Genomic DNA, 17519 nt, shown 5'->3' on the forward strand with positions numbered 1-17519 from the left:
TAAAGCCCAAGTTCGCTCCTTCAGATTTTTTGTTATGAGAAGTGGCCATACAGGATTCAACCAAACCAAATGATTTTCCCATTTTTACAATAAAAAATTATCTATTAAAAAGTGCGTGCGTGCGTGCGTGCGTGTGTGCGTGTGTGTGTGTGTGTGTGTGTGTGTGTGTGTGTGTGTGTGTGTGTGTGTGTGTGTGTGTATGTGTGTTTTTTTCAATCGGCATAAAAACAATACATTTTTACTGCTGTTGGTGTGACAGCAGTGTTCCGTGAGCCGGTCAGGAGCGGATATCACTGCCTGCTAGCTCTGTCATCAATGTGAGTGGCTCACACTGAACTCTGCCATCATAGAGATGGCAGAGTGGGTGGGTTGAGGCAACGGGTGTGTGGTAGAGTTGGGCGAACGGTTCGCCTGCGAACGGTTCCATGCGAACTTCCGTGGTTCGCGTTCGCGTCCCGCAGGTGAACCTTTGCGGAAGTTCGGTTCGCCCCATAATGCACCATGGAGGGTCAACTTTGACCCTCTACATTACAGTCAGCAGGCACAGTGTAGCCAATTAGGCTACACTAGCCCCTGGAGCCACTCCCTCCTACTAAAAGGCAGGCAGCGGCGACCATTACGGTCACTCGTGTGCCTGCATTAGTGAGAGTAGGGCGAGCTGCTGCACACTCTCTCTCATAGGGAAAGATTAGTTAGGCTTAGCTTGTCCCTGGCTGCATACCTGTTCTGTGAACCCACCACTGCATACCTGTTCTGTGAACCCACCACTGCATACCTGTTCTGTGAACCCACCACTGCATACCTGTTCTGTGAACCCACCACTGCATACCTGTTCTGTGAACCCACCACTGCATACCTGTTCAGTGAACCCGCCACTGCATACCTGTTCTGTGAACCCACCACTGCATACCTGTTCTGTGAACCCACCACTGCATACCTGTTCTGTGAACCCACCACTGCATACCTGTACTGTGAACCCACCACTGCATACCTGTACTGTGAACCCACCACTGCATACCTGTTCTGTTCAGTGAACCCGCCACTGCATACCTGTTCTGTTCAGTAAACCCGGCACTGCATACCTGTTCTGTTCAGTGAACCCGCCACTGTATACCTGTTCGGTTCAGTGAACCCGCCACTGCATACCTGTTCTGTTCAGTGAACAGTTTGGTGTGTCAGTGTGAAGCAGTACCTTAATTACACTACCTGATTGTTGTATACACATGCAAGATGTTTTAAAGCACTTTAGGCCTGTCATTTAGCATTCAATATGATTTCTGCCCTTAAAACGCTGCTTTGCGTCAAATCCAGATTTTTCCCGGGGACTTTTGGCGTGTATCCCACTCCGCCATGCCCCCCTCCAGGTGTTAGAGCCCTTGAAACATCTTTTCCATCACTTTTGTGGCCAGCATACATTTTTTTTTTCAAAGTTCGCATCCCCGTTGAAGTCTATTGCGGTTCGCGAACTTTAACGCGAACCGACCCTTCCGCGGGAACCTAAAATCGGAGGTTCGGCCCAACTCTAGTGTGTGGCGTGAACGGCGATTCAGTGCGGTGATTTTTTTGTATGCACCAGTTTCTTGTAGCAGCAGTCAGGGCCGGCGCTGCCATAGAGGCAAAGGGAACAATTGCCTCAGGGCCCCAGAGCATGTAGGGGCCCCCAAGGCATCTCCATCTCATCTTAACTGTTGCTCCCTGGGGCCTCTGCAGAGTCTTTGGAAGAGCAGCGTCTCACCTGTGCTCACGGACAGGTGAGTACTGCCAAAGACTCTGCAGGGGCCTCAGGGAGCACAGTTAAGTTGGGTGGTGATTGGGAAGGAGGGTCAGCCAACTCAGGGGCCCAGGAGAGAAATTTGATGCAAAAAGGGCCCCAATGCCACTTTTTGGTTGGGGGGTGTCTTTTGGGGGGTCCCCAAATGTATTCTGCCCCAGGGCCCCACGGTTACTAGAACCGGCCCTGCCAGCGGTCTATGGTCCTTGAGAGGCCAAAGATGGCTGGTACTGAAGGGGTTAAAGCTATGATCAAGTATGTGTTTATTTGTTTTTTGCTATTTATTACTTTTGAACAGTGCAAGGGTTTATTTTGATCTTCACTGTTCTGAATTTAAGACTATATCGCTAGTGATCATTTTCTGATATCTGGAATATGGGAAATGCAGGCCTCCTGTGCTTCTTATTAAGGTGATATTATACAACATGGATACTGTCTGGATTTTATCATCTTTTGGATACATACGGCAAATCTTTTCCAGCTGATACTATATTATATGTCTTATTTCAAATGTGGTTTCATGGATCTTGTTTACAAATTTCTGCGGTGCTCAAACATGCCTATGTTCAATTCAACAGCTGTTCAGCCGAACAATCCAAAATCTTCATTTTCCACCAGAACTGGATTCCAAACACCATTAATGTCAATGGGGAACAAAAGTTGGTTGTTGTTTTCGGTTCCCTGGAGCGTTGATGACATATAAAGCCCACTACACCTCTGTAAAACGTTACAGAATCATTTCTGGAACTCCCAACAGTGAAACCATACGTTGACCGCATACAGTTTGCTCTGCATGTTGTGTTTTTTTAAAATATTTTTATTTGTACACAAATTCCTCAAACAAAAACGCATTTAAGAAGAAAATTAAGTGTTCAACCAGTTTTATTTGAGCAAATCACATGCATTGGTCTTATCTCCAAATCTCCAAACATTGCTGCAAAGCAAAAGTTATAGTTGTAATAATAGTAGTTATCTGAAAGCAAAAAGAGTTCTCCCACGATACATTGGGTGCTAGATATTGTAATTGGTAGAATATCCTATACAGTATATTCTACTATCACCGTTCATCGATATTTTACTACTGGCCTATATCATCCTGGCCTCACACTTACCTCCTTCTGTCTATGCCTACCGCTACCTTCCCTCTACCTATGCTTCATTCTATTCTACCCCCTCCCCCTGACCATCCCTAACCCTAACACCACCAATATCCACTGCCACTATTTCTGCTGTCCCCACTGCTACACAGTTCAGCTCCACTGTAGCCAAAACGTCACCACTATGTTTTCTTCTATCTCTGCTGCTATTTCATCTGTCCCTGATGCTACTGAGTTTAGGTACACTGTAGGCGAACTCCACCACTGCTATTTCCACTGTCCGGCTATTCCACCACCATTATTTGTACTGTCCCCATTGCTACTGAGTAGAAATTTAGAAAGGCATTTTCTTACATTTAGTACTTGTTCTGAGATTGGTCAACATGGAGGTTACATACAAGCAGCCAAAGCATACAGTCTCTATTTTGAGAGTACATATGACAGTACTGGAAATTATTATATTTAATGATGATTTTTTTTTCTTTTATTATAGATATTAATGAATGCTACATGCAAGGCATTTGTCCGAATGGAGACTGTTTAAATACTCTAGGCAGCTATCGGTGCACCTGCAAACAAGGATTTGTTCCAGATCCTACATATTCTGCTTGTGTGGGTAAGTGAAAACATGAACTCTTTTCATTCCGTTTGTAGTTTGCAAGTTGGGTTTCACTGCAACTTTTGTGGAGCTTACCCTTCTATTTATTTCAAAGGCTTTATGATAGCTAAAGAAGCCACAGGGATATAGCCCTTTTTCCTATAGCTGTTTAGTACCGGGGGGGGGGGGGGGGGGTGTAAGGTTAGGCACCACCAGGGGGGCTAAGAGGGGATGCATCGGTAGGGGGAGCGTCCTGTGTAAGACTAGGGTTAGGTTTATTCATGGTAAAATATTGGTAAAGAACTTTATTGGAATCCAGTAGAAGAATAATGCTAATTTTAGAGATTTTCTGCCCCTGGGCCCTTTTTGGCAGCTTTTTTTCATGTACACCTAGAAGCTGCCACTTTGCATATAAAGTTCATTGTTATCCTGTCTGTGTAGAACTTCTGAAATGTGCCCTGAGACTGGAAAACAGCAAATGTGTGACCGTTTGGGGACAAATCAGTTTTGCAGTAAAAGGCGCCCTTCTACTGTCCCTTGTTTCCATGTTTTTATTAGGTAGGGCTATCATGTTAAACACATTTTTTAAATAAAAAGATGATTTTCAGGAGACTTCAGTGTCTCTTTAATTGAATCAGACCCTATAACCTTTCCATGCGCAGTATTTTTTTCTATTTGGTTACAAAACATAAAATATTTAAAAGTATGAAATATTTAAGTCTGTCTAGTGATTTAAAGAAAAAGATAAACACTCCACTCATAAGAAGAACATATTATATTGCATATACCAATGGTTTATTGCTAGGAAACTGTAGCTCATAAAATATGGCTAAATCTATCCTACTTCATTATACATAATGCTAAGTACTGCTTAGCGTTGGTGTCTGGAGGCATTTCTATATTCAGATTATGTGTAGGAGGAACATTCTCTGACTACTTAAGGCATTATTTTGTATCCCATGCATGCCACATTGCTATATATAATGAATCCTAGACAAGGTAAATTTAGCCTTCATTACTGTTTATTTTGGCTTCCTGAGTGCTGTCTACTTAGCTTCAACTGATAAAATGTCAGAGCTGCATCACTCTGTCCTCCTCCTGGAGGAATGGAGACATTTACTTGGTCTGCCATATTTTGAATGATGTACTCAGCTTGCTATGTGCAGGATAATAGTTGTGGAAGAGTAGTTCTGCTATTCAGGGCGAAGCTCATCTTCATTTGATTGATGCTTTACGCAGGACATATTAGGTGGCTCATAGAGTCAGTACATGAATGAGTGCCCGAGACATCTGTTTGTACATTTCCAGGTCCTCTCTTTTAAAGGCTAACTTACTATTGATGGCTGTGAATGACCAATGATCATGTGAATGTGTTTAAAATACTATTTTTGTGTGATATTTCCACCAGGAACTCCCTCAGTTTAGCTTTCTTACCTTGTATTTATATACATATCCAAACACATCCCGTCCAAAGAGTTCCTAACTCAGTCCACAAAAAATAAATGTCTGGCACAAGTGGATCGCCTATATTTATAACCGCCTGAACATGTCCTACACTTATTAGAACTAATTAAATTGTTCAGGAAAAGTTGTGAAACATCTTGTGTTTTGTGGTTAGTGTGTACTCCACTCAGGACTGTTGCTATGTTTACAGTTTCAGTGTACTGTAAGTTTTTAAAACGGCACAGCTTAAGCAAATAGGAAATTATTTACCTTTTTACATCACCACTAACACTTGTCTAAACTTAGCCTGATACTATTGCCATATTTAACCAGTGTTTGCCCATTTTACAATCTTTCCTCACTATTTCCTCACCCTGATGTATACAGAATTTTATCAGAGTTTGTGACATCTTAAGGGCCGGTTCACATGGACCCTTGACGGTGTGTACCGCCAAGCTACCGGGACTTGTCTGTAGATGCTCCCATTCAAGTGAATGTGAGCATTTACATATCGCGGTTACCGTCAATTGCTCAAGCACAGCGTTCCGATTTTCCACCGTCGTTTCTGGCGACCCTTGACTCTGCATGCGGCTTCTAGGGTCGATTCACCACCGGGTCTTCATGTCCCCGGGGACTTGTTTGCAGGGACAAAAACTACCGATTGCGACGGGAAAAATCACTAGCATTTAGAAAAGCACTGCTAATGGCCCTTCAGGCCTTTGTTCTGTAGCCAGTAGAAATAATACCTGGTCTCCCAGGATCCTGGGGAAGGGGAGGATTCCACATAGCTAAACAGCCAAGCAAAGCATCAATGGGATGCTGGGTCTGCAAACCAATAAACCGCATTATAAGGGTATGGAAAGTGCTTCTGAAGTTGAAACCAGGATAATTAACATAAAAGTGGGTATCCTGTATAAATAACTACATTCTACTATATGGCACTACAGTGACTTATTAACTTATACATCTTATATGTCGATTTGAAAAGGTCAACTCCCAAATGAATCCTAAAAATGTTGATCGGTTAAACAGCTACACTTTTGAACACTAGAAAATTGTTGTGACAGCAAGATATAATTGCCAAAGTTCTCAAAAATAGGAAGGAGACAGCCAAGAGCCAATAACATGTAAAAGTCAAGAGGTGCTCCCGCTCTACTTGGCCACTGTTTTTGGCACCAAAAGACCTGAAGAAGTGAGAGTAATACCCACGAAAACATTTGCTTTGCTCTTTTCTGGGCAGTAAGTGAGTTATCCATCTTCTCTTTAAAGAGAAGAAAATAAATGATCTCCTGGGAAAACAACGTGGGAGAAAAAGTGAATTGAATAAGGGCCTATATCTCTCCATGGACATTATTTTGCTTTTCTTTCCACAGCAGATAGTCCTTTGGTTTCTGAAGAGAAAGGACCATGTTACCGTCTGGTCAGCACTACAAAGCAGTGCATGCATCCTCTATCTGTTCAGCTTAGCAGGCAGCTGTGCTGTTGCAGTGTGGGCAAGGCCTGGGGACCCAACTGTGAAAAGTGCCCTGTGCTTGGAACTGGTGAGTATAACATTTAAATTACCATGTCTATCAGCATGTTTATATACAGTATCTCATGCACTACATACACCCATGTTAAAGCTGACTGCCAGTCCATGCTACAGAGGCTATTATAAATACTGGCTTAATGTTATGATTTAGAAAAAGAGGATATTAATGGCTATTGCCCCTTGCCCATGTCACTTTGCTGTCTTTTATACTTAAAGGAGCACTATTACAAAAAAAATGTAAAATTTGAAAAATACTTATGTATAAGAAATACAATTCTATAAGAGTAAAATGCATTGTAAATTACTTTTTTTCTATGTTGCTGTTGCTCATGCTAAGCAGTAAAAATCTGGCAGATCTGATGGGACTTGGACTAGTCCATCTCCTCATGGGGGATTCTCTGTAGTTCCTTTATTCTTTACAAAAGCACTCCCTGGAAACGATCTCCACAAAGATGCCAGCCAACCTCCCTACTTGCTTGCACACTATTTTGGCCCTTTGAAAACAAAACCACCGCCCTTACCCCCAACACACAATTGCATGGCACGTTTGTCAGAGTTATGGACAGGGGGACTCATCTCCAGCTTTTAGTCCATAAAGTGGTTGTAGCTGGACCGATTGGAATTTGTGGATTCAAATACCATAATGATCTGCATACAGGTAGTCCCCGACTTACGAACGACCCGCTGATACGAGCGGCATAGATTCTGTGTTTCCATAGGAACAAGTGCAAAAAAATGTTTTCAAATTAGACTTGTAGTTTTTGAGAAAATCGATAAAAAAAAAAATCAAAGAAAAAATGGCTTTTAAATGTGTAAAAGCAGGTACAGAGGGCAGAGGTGACACATAGGGGGGCAATGGAGGCACAGAGGAGATACAGGGGACAAAGATGGCACAATGTTCCAACTTAAGAACAGATTCAGGTTAAGAACATACCTACAGTCCCTATCTCGTTCGTTAACCGGGGACTACCTGTATTATACATGCGTTTACTTGGATTTAAAGTCCCAATTCAGGTACAGATGTTCTATGTAAGCCCAAAGTTGTAAGGCTTGTTTATGCCTCTGTAGAGGCTCCTTAATTATCTGTTACAAAGTAAAGCACTTGTAAAATACATATTTAGGAGCCCAGGCACAGGCCATCCTCTGCATCATTGCATTCCTGTAATATAGGCTGCAGTCATCTCAGAAAGACTCAGACTGTGCTGGCCCCTTTCCAGTCTGAGAAGTGGAAATGATGCAATCCAGGCATCAAGAGCAGCCCACCAACTGAGCCTGAAATCTGACTCTCTCTCTCACATCATCTTCTGGAAGAGTTTTAGCTGCAGAAGCCACAGTAAACACAAAATAGTAACATATGAGCACTCTGATTTGTAAGCTTTTAGTTGGTGTTGTTAGATCTGTGCCTGGAGATGGCTTTAAACATGGATTATGTATTTATTTGGTAACAGTTCTTTAGTTAATGATCTTCAATTGTTTAAATGAAACTTGATATCTAATGCCTATGAAGAATTGGCAGTAGTCACAAAATAGGCTATTCATCTGAAATATTATGCATAATTATATAGAAGCAGTTCAATGCACCACTATTTTTCAACGTTGGCTTGATATGCAAGAATTTGTCCTCCTTTGCCCCCCACCACTGGGTTTGTCATAGAGTGTGCAGTCACTAATATGTTAATCACTTTTCTGGTCTGGTCAGTTTTTATACCAAGCAAGGAGTGAGATACAGTTAGTAAAATTGTTTTACCCATAAACCGCATTCTTTTCGGCAGGCCAGTACTATTCTGATACACCTCTTACTCACTTATAATTTTATCTTTTTAAAATAGAAGGTACATCGTAAGGGAGTGCTGTGGACCTCACCATCCTTAGGCCTGGTTCAGCCTAGGCAGCCGGTGATCAATCCTCCTGTGGGTCACCGATCCAATAACCCCTGGGGGGAAGGGGGTTAATGTGAACTTTGGACTATCTGATGATGTCTTGCCGGTTAGCTGACTATGAAGAAGCAGGCCTTTTATAGGTGTGGTGCTTGTTCACCCCAAAACGTAGTGTTACTGCTGAAAATGTGATAAACACACGTTTATTGAGCCAATTGAGTGCCTCCTTTGTATTTATTGTAAAATAGAAGGTACTTGCAACTTTCATCTCCATGCGGGAAAAAATGTATCATCCATAATGCATACACTCTGATGCAAAACTCAGAGAAGACTGATTAATATCCAGTAATTTGATTTATTTCTTTTTCTTTTAATGAATGTCGGGCTTACTTAAAGAGAACCCATGGTGGGTTTGAAAAATCCTATTAGGACACAGAGGCACATTCTGCATACAATGGCCAGCCTCTGTGTCCTTACAGTGTCCTAATAGAATTCTTAAAACCCACCATGGGTTTAACCTCTTGAGGACTGCAGGGCTAAACCCCCCTAGTGACCAGGCCATTTTTAGTAAAATTGGCCACTGCAGCTTTAAGGCCAAGCTGCAGGGCCGCACAACACAGCACACAAGTGATCCCCCCTTTTCTCCCCACCAACAGAGCTCTCTGTTGGTGGGGTCTGGTCGCTCCCACCATGTTTTTTTTTAATAAATATTATTGTTGCAGCTTTAAAAAAAAATAAAAAATGTTCCTTTAAATCCCTTCCCTCCCTCCCTCCATCCCTCCCTCTCCACAGCCAGCCAATTACGGCGATCGGCTGTCATAGGCTTCTGCCTATGAGAGTCGATCGCTCTCTTGTCCCCCAGGGGGACAGCCGTGTGACACGGATGTCCCCAGTACAGCGCTGCTGCCGATCGCAGCGCTGTACATAGAAATAGACGGCGATCACGCCGTCTAACAGACTGAAGGCGAGGCGGAGCTCCGCCCCCCAAGCAGGAGATGCGCGCGCAGCCTGCGTGCGATCTCCTGCAAAACAGAGCCCCAGGACTTTACGCCAATCAGCGTTAGGCGGTCCTGGGGCTGCCGCCGCGGCCACGCCCATTGGCGTGACGCGGTCGGAAAGAGGTTAAGTAACAGTATAAAGTAAAATACAAGGGTGCAGGACCAGTTTTAAAGTAACAATGGGACAGGGTTTTTTTTTCTTTCAGCTAGTAGCTGGGCACATAGCCTACTGTAGACTCCAGTGTTTTACTGTCACTTTCAATATACATTCTATGTATGCCATATGCCACATTTGCTTATGCAGGTAATTATTATTGTAGACTTCTAGACCTGTATTACACATTCAATAACTGAAAAGTGCATTACGTTTTCATAATGTATTTCGCATATACTAAAGAACGTCAACCTCCATAAGATATTCTGACAGTCTGAGAAACATTATAATTTCCACGTAATTACCTTTGGTTAAGTTACAGTCAAATGCTTTGATTTCCTGTTCTGTAATTTAAGTAAAAATCTATCTAATTGTCTGAGAGGTCAGATCCTGAAGTCCTTGGTGTCAAATGTATAAATGCAGAGTGGAACATTAAATGGAATGTACAGAATACTTTCACTGGTAAATCTGAGCTATATGAGGGCTATAATGTGATATTCGTATGTTCCTGTATTACCACTGACTTTTGAATAAACCGTCTGCTTAAAGGGATACTATAGGGGGTCGGGGGAAAATGAGTTGAACTTACCCGGGGCTTCTAATGGTCCCCCGCAGACATCCTGTGCCCGTGCAGCCGCTCACTGATGCTCTGGTCCCGCCTGTGGTTCACCTCTGGAATTTCAGACTTTAAAGTCTGAAATCCACTGTGCCTGCGTTGCCGTGTCCTCGCTCCTGCTGATGTCACCAGGAGCGTACTGCGCAGTCACAGACCATACTGGGCTTGTGCAGTACTCTCCTGGTGAAATCAGCAGGAGCGAGGACACGACAACGCAGGCGCAGTGGATTTCAGACTTTAAAGTCTGAAATTCCAGAGGTGAACCAGAGGCAGGACCGGAGCATTGGTGAGCGACTGCGCGGGCACAGAACATCTGCGGGGGACCAATAGAAACCCCGGGTAAGTTCAACTCATTTTCCCCCGACCCCCCTACAGTATCCCTTTAAAAGTAAAAGTACTACGTAATCAGTCACTTTTTAAACCATGCTGGATTCTTACATTTATGCAAATTACAGTTGCCCATTTTAAACAAATTTTGCTCTGTGACACTAGAGATCGGAGTGTGGTTTAATGCGGGAAGGTGATGGGGTGTTATTAATGCAAACCTTTCTGACTCTCCTGGATAATAGGGGCTTTTAGATCTTAAAGTCAAAGCAGATAAAAAGGGCGCAAGACACATCCTTTTGAAAAGGGCAGGGCCACTCACTATGCAAACTGCGGCTACAGCTATTCCTTTTCAACAGAACATTGGTGGGTGTGATAGGGTAAGTATCAGGAGTGGGGGGTTAAGGGTAGAGGCCCCCAGGGTGGGTTAAGATTAGGCACCCCCTCAGGAAGGGGGGTTAAATTAGGCGTCCACAGGGGAGGGGGCTAAGTTTGGGCACCACCATGGGGTTAAGGTTATGCACCACTGCGGGGTGGGGAGGTGGGGCAAGGTTAAATACCTTTAGGGGGCTCTGTAAGAGCGTAGGGAGAGGTTAAATCATGGTAAAAATAATGGTGAATATTACCAACATTTATATATATATATATATATATATATATATATATATATATATATATATATATATATATATATAATTAAATAGTAGAATATGAGAGGTGCTCAATGCTACTGGCCGATTATAGCTCTGGCACTTATATTGACCTGCAAAAGGGGACATTGGACACAGGAAACACGTTACTTGTGCTAAATAAATCTTTTGTCTCATGAGAACTCGGTGGGGTGGGTGGTATATACAGCACAATTAGGTAAAGAGGCACCCAGGTATTAAAACTAGGTGAAAAACACTAATAGCATAAAAGGTTAAAAACACTAAAAGCATAAAAGGTTAGGTGGCTTACCTCAAATAGGTGGCTTACCTTAATCACTCATTGAGGTAGGCCACCTCACCTTTTATGCTTCAAGTGTTTTTAACCTAGTTTTATTAATACCTGGGTGCCTCTTTACCCCTTTGTGATGTATATACCCCCCACCCCACCGAGGTTGGAGGGGTCCTTCCTGGCCTCACTTGGTTGACACCAGTGTAAGAGCCAGTTGTTTTTCACCAGGGAGAGTGACCACATCCAGCCGCACCTGGACACCCTGAGTGGAGTCTAGTTTATTGTCTCTACCTGCTCCCAGTGGTTGGTTGCCCCTATTGCAACCCACTTTTGTGAGTAGCCATTCTGTGATTTACATTTTCCTAGCTATAAAAACATATAACGCTACTTGGGCTTCCGTTGTGTTTGTGTCTATTTCTCCAATAGGGTGTCCTGGCACCCCACCTCTTCCAAGTAGAATGTGAGTTAATTCACCAATATTCTACTACCGCCTATTTCCTGCGCTCTTTCCACCAGGCACCTTTATCAAATGTAGGCTTTACAGCTGGCTTACTTAATGATACAGCCAGCAGCAATGTTATCAGTGCATCTGTGCTCACACAGCTTTACTGTTTAATGTTACACTATTTATGTTCACTTGTAAGAAAAACATTCATTTTCTCTCATAATATCCGGAATTAAATAACTACATTGATTCAGCTTTGCATGTCATCACCTTCAGAATAGTTTTTGGCCCTTTGCCATTTCCTTGTGTACATTTAGCAACTATCTCCCTAATCTGTATAGGAACGCAAGTTACTTAAAATTGAGAATGACTTTAAATGAGGGTCATTGGTGAAAGTCTATAGCCAGTATATTGCAATAAAACGCGTTCATTGTGCCTTGTTAATTATTTTGGAAAATCTATGTTGGAAATCTGGATTTGTTTTGTCCCAAAGGTTTGAAAATTGGTTTGGGGTGTCCTCCTGTGTCCCCCATGTTGCCTTCTCTGTCCCCCATGTCTCCTTCCCTGTCCCCATGTCTCCTCTTTTGCCTCCCTTGTGTCCTCTGTCTCCCTTTGTCCTCCTCCACTCCCCCATGTCCTCTTCTGCTCCCCCCGTGTTCTCTTTTGCTCTGCCCCCCTGTGTCCTCCCCTGCTCCTCTTGAATAGATGAAAGCAACAGGAGCACCTCTCACCTAATTCATCAGAGCCCACAGTGATCAGAGACCTCTCATCTCCCTCATTGTTCCCCTTGTGCCGGCTTCTGCTGAACGCCTCATCTGATAGCTGCGGGCTCTGATGCATTAGGTGAGAGATGCGCTGGCGGTAGAGAATGACACGAGACAATACAGAGGGTCCCTGACATTTCGGCGGGTCTGTGGTACATATCGGGGGGTGCTCGTAAGTTGGGGACTCCCTGTATTTGGAATATAAGACTGATTGGCCTGATCGGCTGTCTGTCAAGTGACACGCAGCCTATTGGGCCAATCAACGTGCAGAGATCTTCTCCTTTGAAGCCACTGGACCCGAAGGAGCTCAGGGCGGGAAGAGTGGAGCGCCCATTACTGGGCTAAAGCCGGCATAAGTTACTAACAGCATAGCGAGTGCTCCTCTAACCAAACTTAATTATGCACACTATGCTGCCATTAGCGTGCGTAGCATGCAGGGAGTCAAAATTAAGGTGCACAGATTAACAGGAGGTTACTCGTTGCTATTGTTCTTAGTGAATCAACCCCAGTGACGTTTTGTCCCCATTTTTGGGGGAGAAAAGGTGAGTCTTATATTCAGAAAAATATGGTACTTGTAATTGCATACTTATTTTATTACCTGTGTAATTATTCAGAACTATGCACCCAAATCATACCTAAATTACTCTAATTACAATTGTTTCAACCTGTGCCAGATTTATAGCTCTACCTATAGGCAAAAATACCTAGGAATGTAAAACTAAACCATCGGTTAAAGCAGCACTATTGTAAAAAAAAATGTTAAACCAGCCATCCTAGTGTCAGACCCTTGCGAGCTTCGGAGGATCATCCTTCTGGTAGCTGTTACTGAGCAATTCTACGATTGAAAATGACTGTGAACATTGCACATGTAACTAGTCATTGACCCACGGTAGATCAATTTGGTGCACCTGCACTTTACCAGCCACACCAAGGAGACTGGGACTTATGAACTACCAATCCTGCACATTTCTGATCTTTTTATTCTTTTTGCATATTGATTATTGATCTCATTGATCCTGCTTGCATATTTGAACATTAATCGAACCACATAGACATTGATGTCTGCAACTTTAGCAATCTGAAATTCTACACTTTTACCCCTGGAGTGCCTTTATTATTTTGAACTACAGTGGAACCTTGGTTTGTGAGCATAATTTGTTCCAGAAACATGCTTGTAATCCAAAGCACTCATATGAAAGCAAATTTCCCCATAACAATTAATGGAAACTTACGTAATTCGTTCCACAATCCAAAACCAGTTATAGTAAAATAGTATAAAATAAAAATGTAAGCAAGACTTTCACTATAACTAACAGAATCATTGGCATCTGTTGGCTTGCACACCAACCTTTATTTTTGTGTGTGGTTTTAACAAGAAACTTATCCAATGACCGTTACTTTTGAGGATTTCATGGAAATGTGACTTTGCCTTTGACTTGCTTAGCTTTGTGTTTATGTATTGTGCTAATGTGAACTGAAAGTGCTTTTGTGACTGACCTGAGGTCAGTGTGGCCACAATGTTTATTTAACTGAAACTTCAACACATCGAAATGCAGATGCAGATCAAACACAAATCAAATGCACTCTGTTTCTCAAGTAATGAACCACCATTCAAAAACCATATAATAGGCCAGGTCCAATTCAAGTTTTATACTAATTGATATTTTCACATCTTATAAATAAAATGCCCTTTAAGCCACCAGCAAGCTAGAATATGCCCAGGATAATTGTGACAGTACTTTTTCATCTAATTTTTGATTGTTCTTCAATTGAAGAGTGCTGAAAAGTTATTTTAAACAGAAGATTAAAAGTGATCACTTAGAGGAACAGTAAATTGGATCAGGCCCAATATATAAATCAACTGGAAGCTGCTAATGATAATTAATGTGTGAAATAGAGAATACACCTTGAAAAAAGAAAATCTATGTGGAAGCTGCAATCACACAAACACAAATTAATGGACTATAGAGCGAACTCGGCCATCTTTGCTGACAATCTAGTGTGTATAAAGCTTAGCTTAGTGTAGCTTTGCTTCGGCGCACTGGATCTATGAGCAAAACTGGCAAACAAACGGATGAGCACATTTTGCTCACATGTACCCTGCCCACACTGTAGATCTTTCTGCTGTCTTCATTGGCTGTAGATATGCAATCTGTCTGTATATCTCTTCTTGCCTGCTGTGTCACCTTAACAAGCAATGATCATAATGGGTAGCACAGATTGTGCATGCGCATGCTCTTTTAGTTGGTCCATGATCTGATACTGATCCCTCCTGGATGCTTTGCACTTCACAAGGGGCTAGGGAAAATTAACCTTTTATTATAGGCTAAATATTGGTAATTTAAAGAGGAACTGTACTGAAGAATAACACAATGAATGAAAAGGCTTATTTAGTTTTTTCGATATTCATTTATTAAGTATTTAGTCAGTGTTTCCCATTGTAAAATCTTTCCTCTTCCGGATTTACATTCTGAAACTTGTCACAGGTGGTGAAATCTTTTGGTACAGCTCTGTGGAATGTTTGGTTACTGAGAGTTCCGAAGCCCATACAATAAACCTGGTCTCCCAGAATGCTCTAGAGCAGGGGTGTCAAACTCAAATACAAAAGTGGGCCAGAAATTGGGCTCTGGGACCAAGTCGCGGACTGACCTCAATGTCTAGTGGCCACCTTTCTCCTTTATATTATTCCCTGGTGTCTAATAGCACCCCCCCCCCCCCCATCCCCTATACAGTTACCTAAAGTTTAATTGCCCTCCCTCCCTCATCTATACAATTCCCTGCTGTGTAGTGGTCCTATACAGTTTCCTGTGTTTAGTGGTCCCCTCCTTTCCTCCTCCTATACAGTTCCCTAGTATCTAGTGCTGTCCCCCTCCACATATGGCTTCCCTGGTGATCTAGGGCTTAACCTCCAATATAGCTTCTCTGGAGGTCTAGAGTGGGCCAAACAAAATGCAAAGTCAGGAAAGAATCTGAGGGCCAAATCTGATGGCTCAGAGGGCCAGATTAGGTCCACGGGCCGGAGTTTGACATGTATGCTCTAGGGGGGGGGGGGGGGGGATTCTAAATAGCTAATCAGCTTAGGCTAAACATCACTGGGGAGGGCAAGACTACATTCATTATACATATATAGAATAGGAAGTGCTTCTGAGGCTTGGAACCCACTAGCAGTGTATTTCTAAGCCTTTTGTAAGCACCTGTGATTTGAAAAGCTCTTGCTAATGTAATGCTATGGGTGTGATCCCACTTGAAGGATGTGATTTTTTTAAAAATCACACATACCGTTACATTAGCAAGAGCTTTTCAAATCACATGCACTTTGAAAAGGGGCTAGTGGGTCCCAGGCCTAAAGCCAAAACTAGGAAAATGACCATAAAAGTGGCTATCCTAAATAATTTAGTGCATTTCACTATATGTCGCTAAAGTGCCTCTATAAGCATAACATTATGTAACGTGGTCAACAACTGGCTTCTGTCTCAGACAAGATCATTGTAAATAAGAGAATTAGGGCTGAATGCTTTACCCTTTTGGAAGATATCGCTGGTAAGCAACACAGTCCTGTGAAGCTTCTGTGTTTAATAATACTGCTAATTCATGCAATCTCTCTATCTACACTTCTCAGCAGATGAAAGTTATCATAGTTTATATTTCCCTTTTGTGTGTTTAGAGCTTGTGTCGGCACGTACTTAGTGCTGGGAGACCCAGCTCTGTTTATTCCAGCTCTACATTTGGTTTGGTTTGAAATATAAATGATTTTTCCTAGGTTTGTCAGAATTAATCCAGCCAGCATGAGACATTACGTGATATATATGTTTGCATAGCTTGTGCTTGATGAAGCAAATAAAGAAATATATATATATTCTCTTTACATTCTGCTTTTTGTTGCTGTGGCTGGTGGAAAATTGTTGCTGGATGTCCAGGAATCCTGATTACTTATTGTGCACAGTTTGCTTAGGCATGATTTTCAAGCATAATTTCAACAGGCAGTTCGATTTGGGTTGCAGGTTTCATAGTAGTAAAACTGATATAATAATTACCGTATATTCCGGCGTATAAGACGACTGGGCGTATAAGACGACCCCCCAACTTTTACAGTTAAAATATAGAGTTTGGGATATAGTCACCGTATAAGACTACCCCTCTTACAACGCACACCAAATTAAAATAATAATTAAAAAATCATGTACTGGTGCTGTGTATGAACAGATACTGGTGCTGTACTGTATGTGTTACCCAGTATATAACAGTATATAGTCAATTGACTTGTTGCATTGGTCAACTCTACTTAAAGAGAACCCGAGGTGGCATTGTATTATGTTAGTGGGGCACAGAGGCTGGTTGGTCACACTAACACAAGCCTCTGTTGCCCCATCGTGTGTCTCAAAGACCCCCCTGCTCGCCGCTATACCCCTGCAGTGCTGGCGACACGCAGCGTGTCGCCAGCACAATGTTTACTCTAGCGCTGTCTGTCAGCGCCGCTCCGCCGCCTCCTCCGCATCGCCGCTACCCTCCCTCGTCCCTTACCTCCCTCAGCAGGGAGATCTGAGAGGCGGTAACAGGATAGGGCGTATCACCCGGCATCATTGACACCCGGCGTATAAGACGACCCCCAACTTTTCAGAAGATTTTCAAGGGTTAAAAAGTAGTCTTATACGCAGGAATATACAGTACATGGCAAAAGTAAGACCTGGGATTTCAGTCACACATAATTCACTCACCTAAAGGATGATTAGGAACACCTGTTCAATTTCTCATTAATGCAATTATCTAATCAACCAATCACATGGAAGTTGCTTCAATGCATTTAGGGGTGTGGTCCTGGTCAAGACAATCTCCTAAACTCCAAACTGAATGTCAGAATGGGAAAGAAAGGCGATTTAAGCAATTTTGTGTGTGGCATGGTTGTTGGTGCCAAAATGAGTATTTCACAATCTGCTCAGTTACTGGGATTTTCACGCACAACCA

The 17519-nt window shown here is 42.6% G+C and overlaps 1 protein-coding gene across 4 annotated transcripts in view; it reads left to right on the forward strand.

Annotated features, from left to right (window-relative positions):
• LTBP1 (latent transforming growth factor beta binding protein 1) overlaps positions 1-17519 on the forward strand; it is a 264927-nt gene that overhangs the window by 106987 nt on the left and 140421 nt on the right. For all 4 annotated transcript variants that reach the window (XM_068232113.1, XM_068232115.1, XM_068232116.1 and 1 more), the window contains 2 exons: positions 3362-3484; positions 6283-6450. In XM_068232113.1, coding sequence (XP_068088214.1) covers positions 3362-3484; positions 6283-6450 — 291 coding nt within the window. The remainder of the gene's footprint in view (positions 1-3361; positions 3485-6282; positions 6451-17519) is intronic.

Source organism: Hyperolius riggenbachi, chromosome 4 (assembly GCF_040937935.1).
Source record: "Hyperolius riggenbachi isolate aHypRig1 chromosome 4, aHypRig1.pri, whole genome shotgun sequence".
NCBI lineage: Eukaryota > Metazoa > Chordata > Amphibia > Anura > Hyperoliidae > Hyperolius > Hyperolius riggenbachi.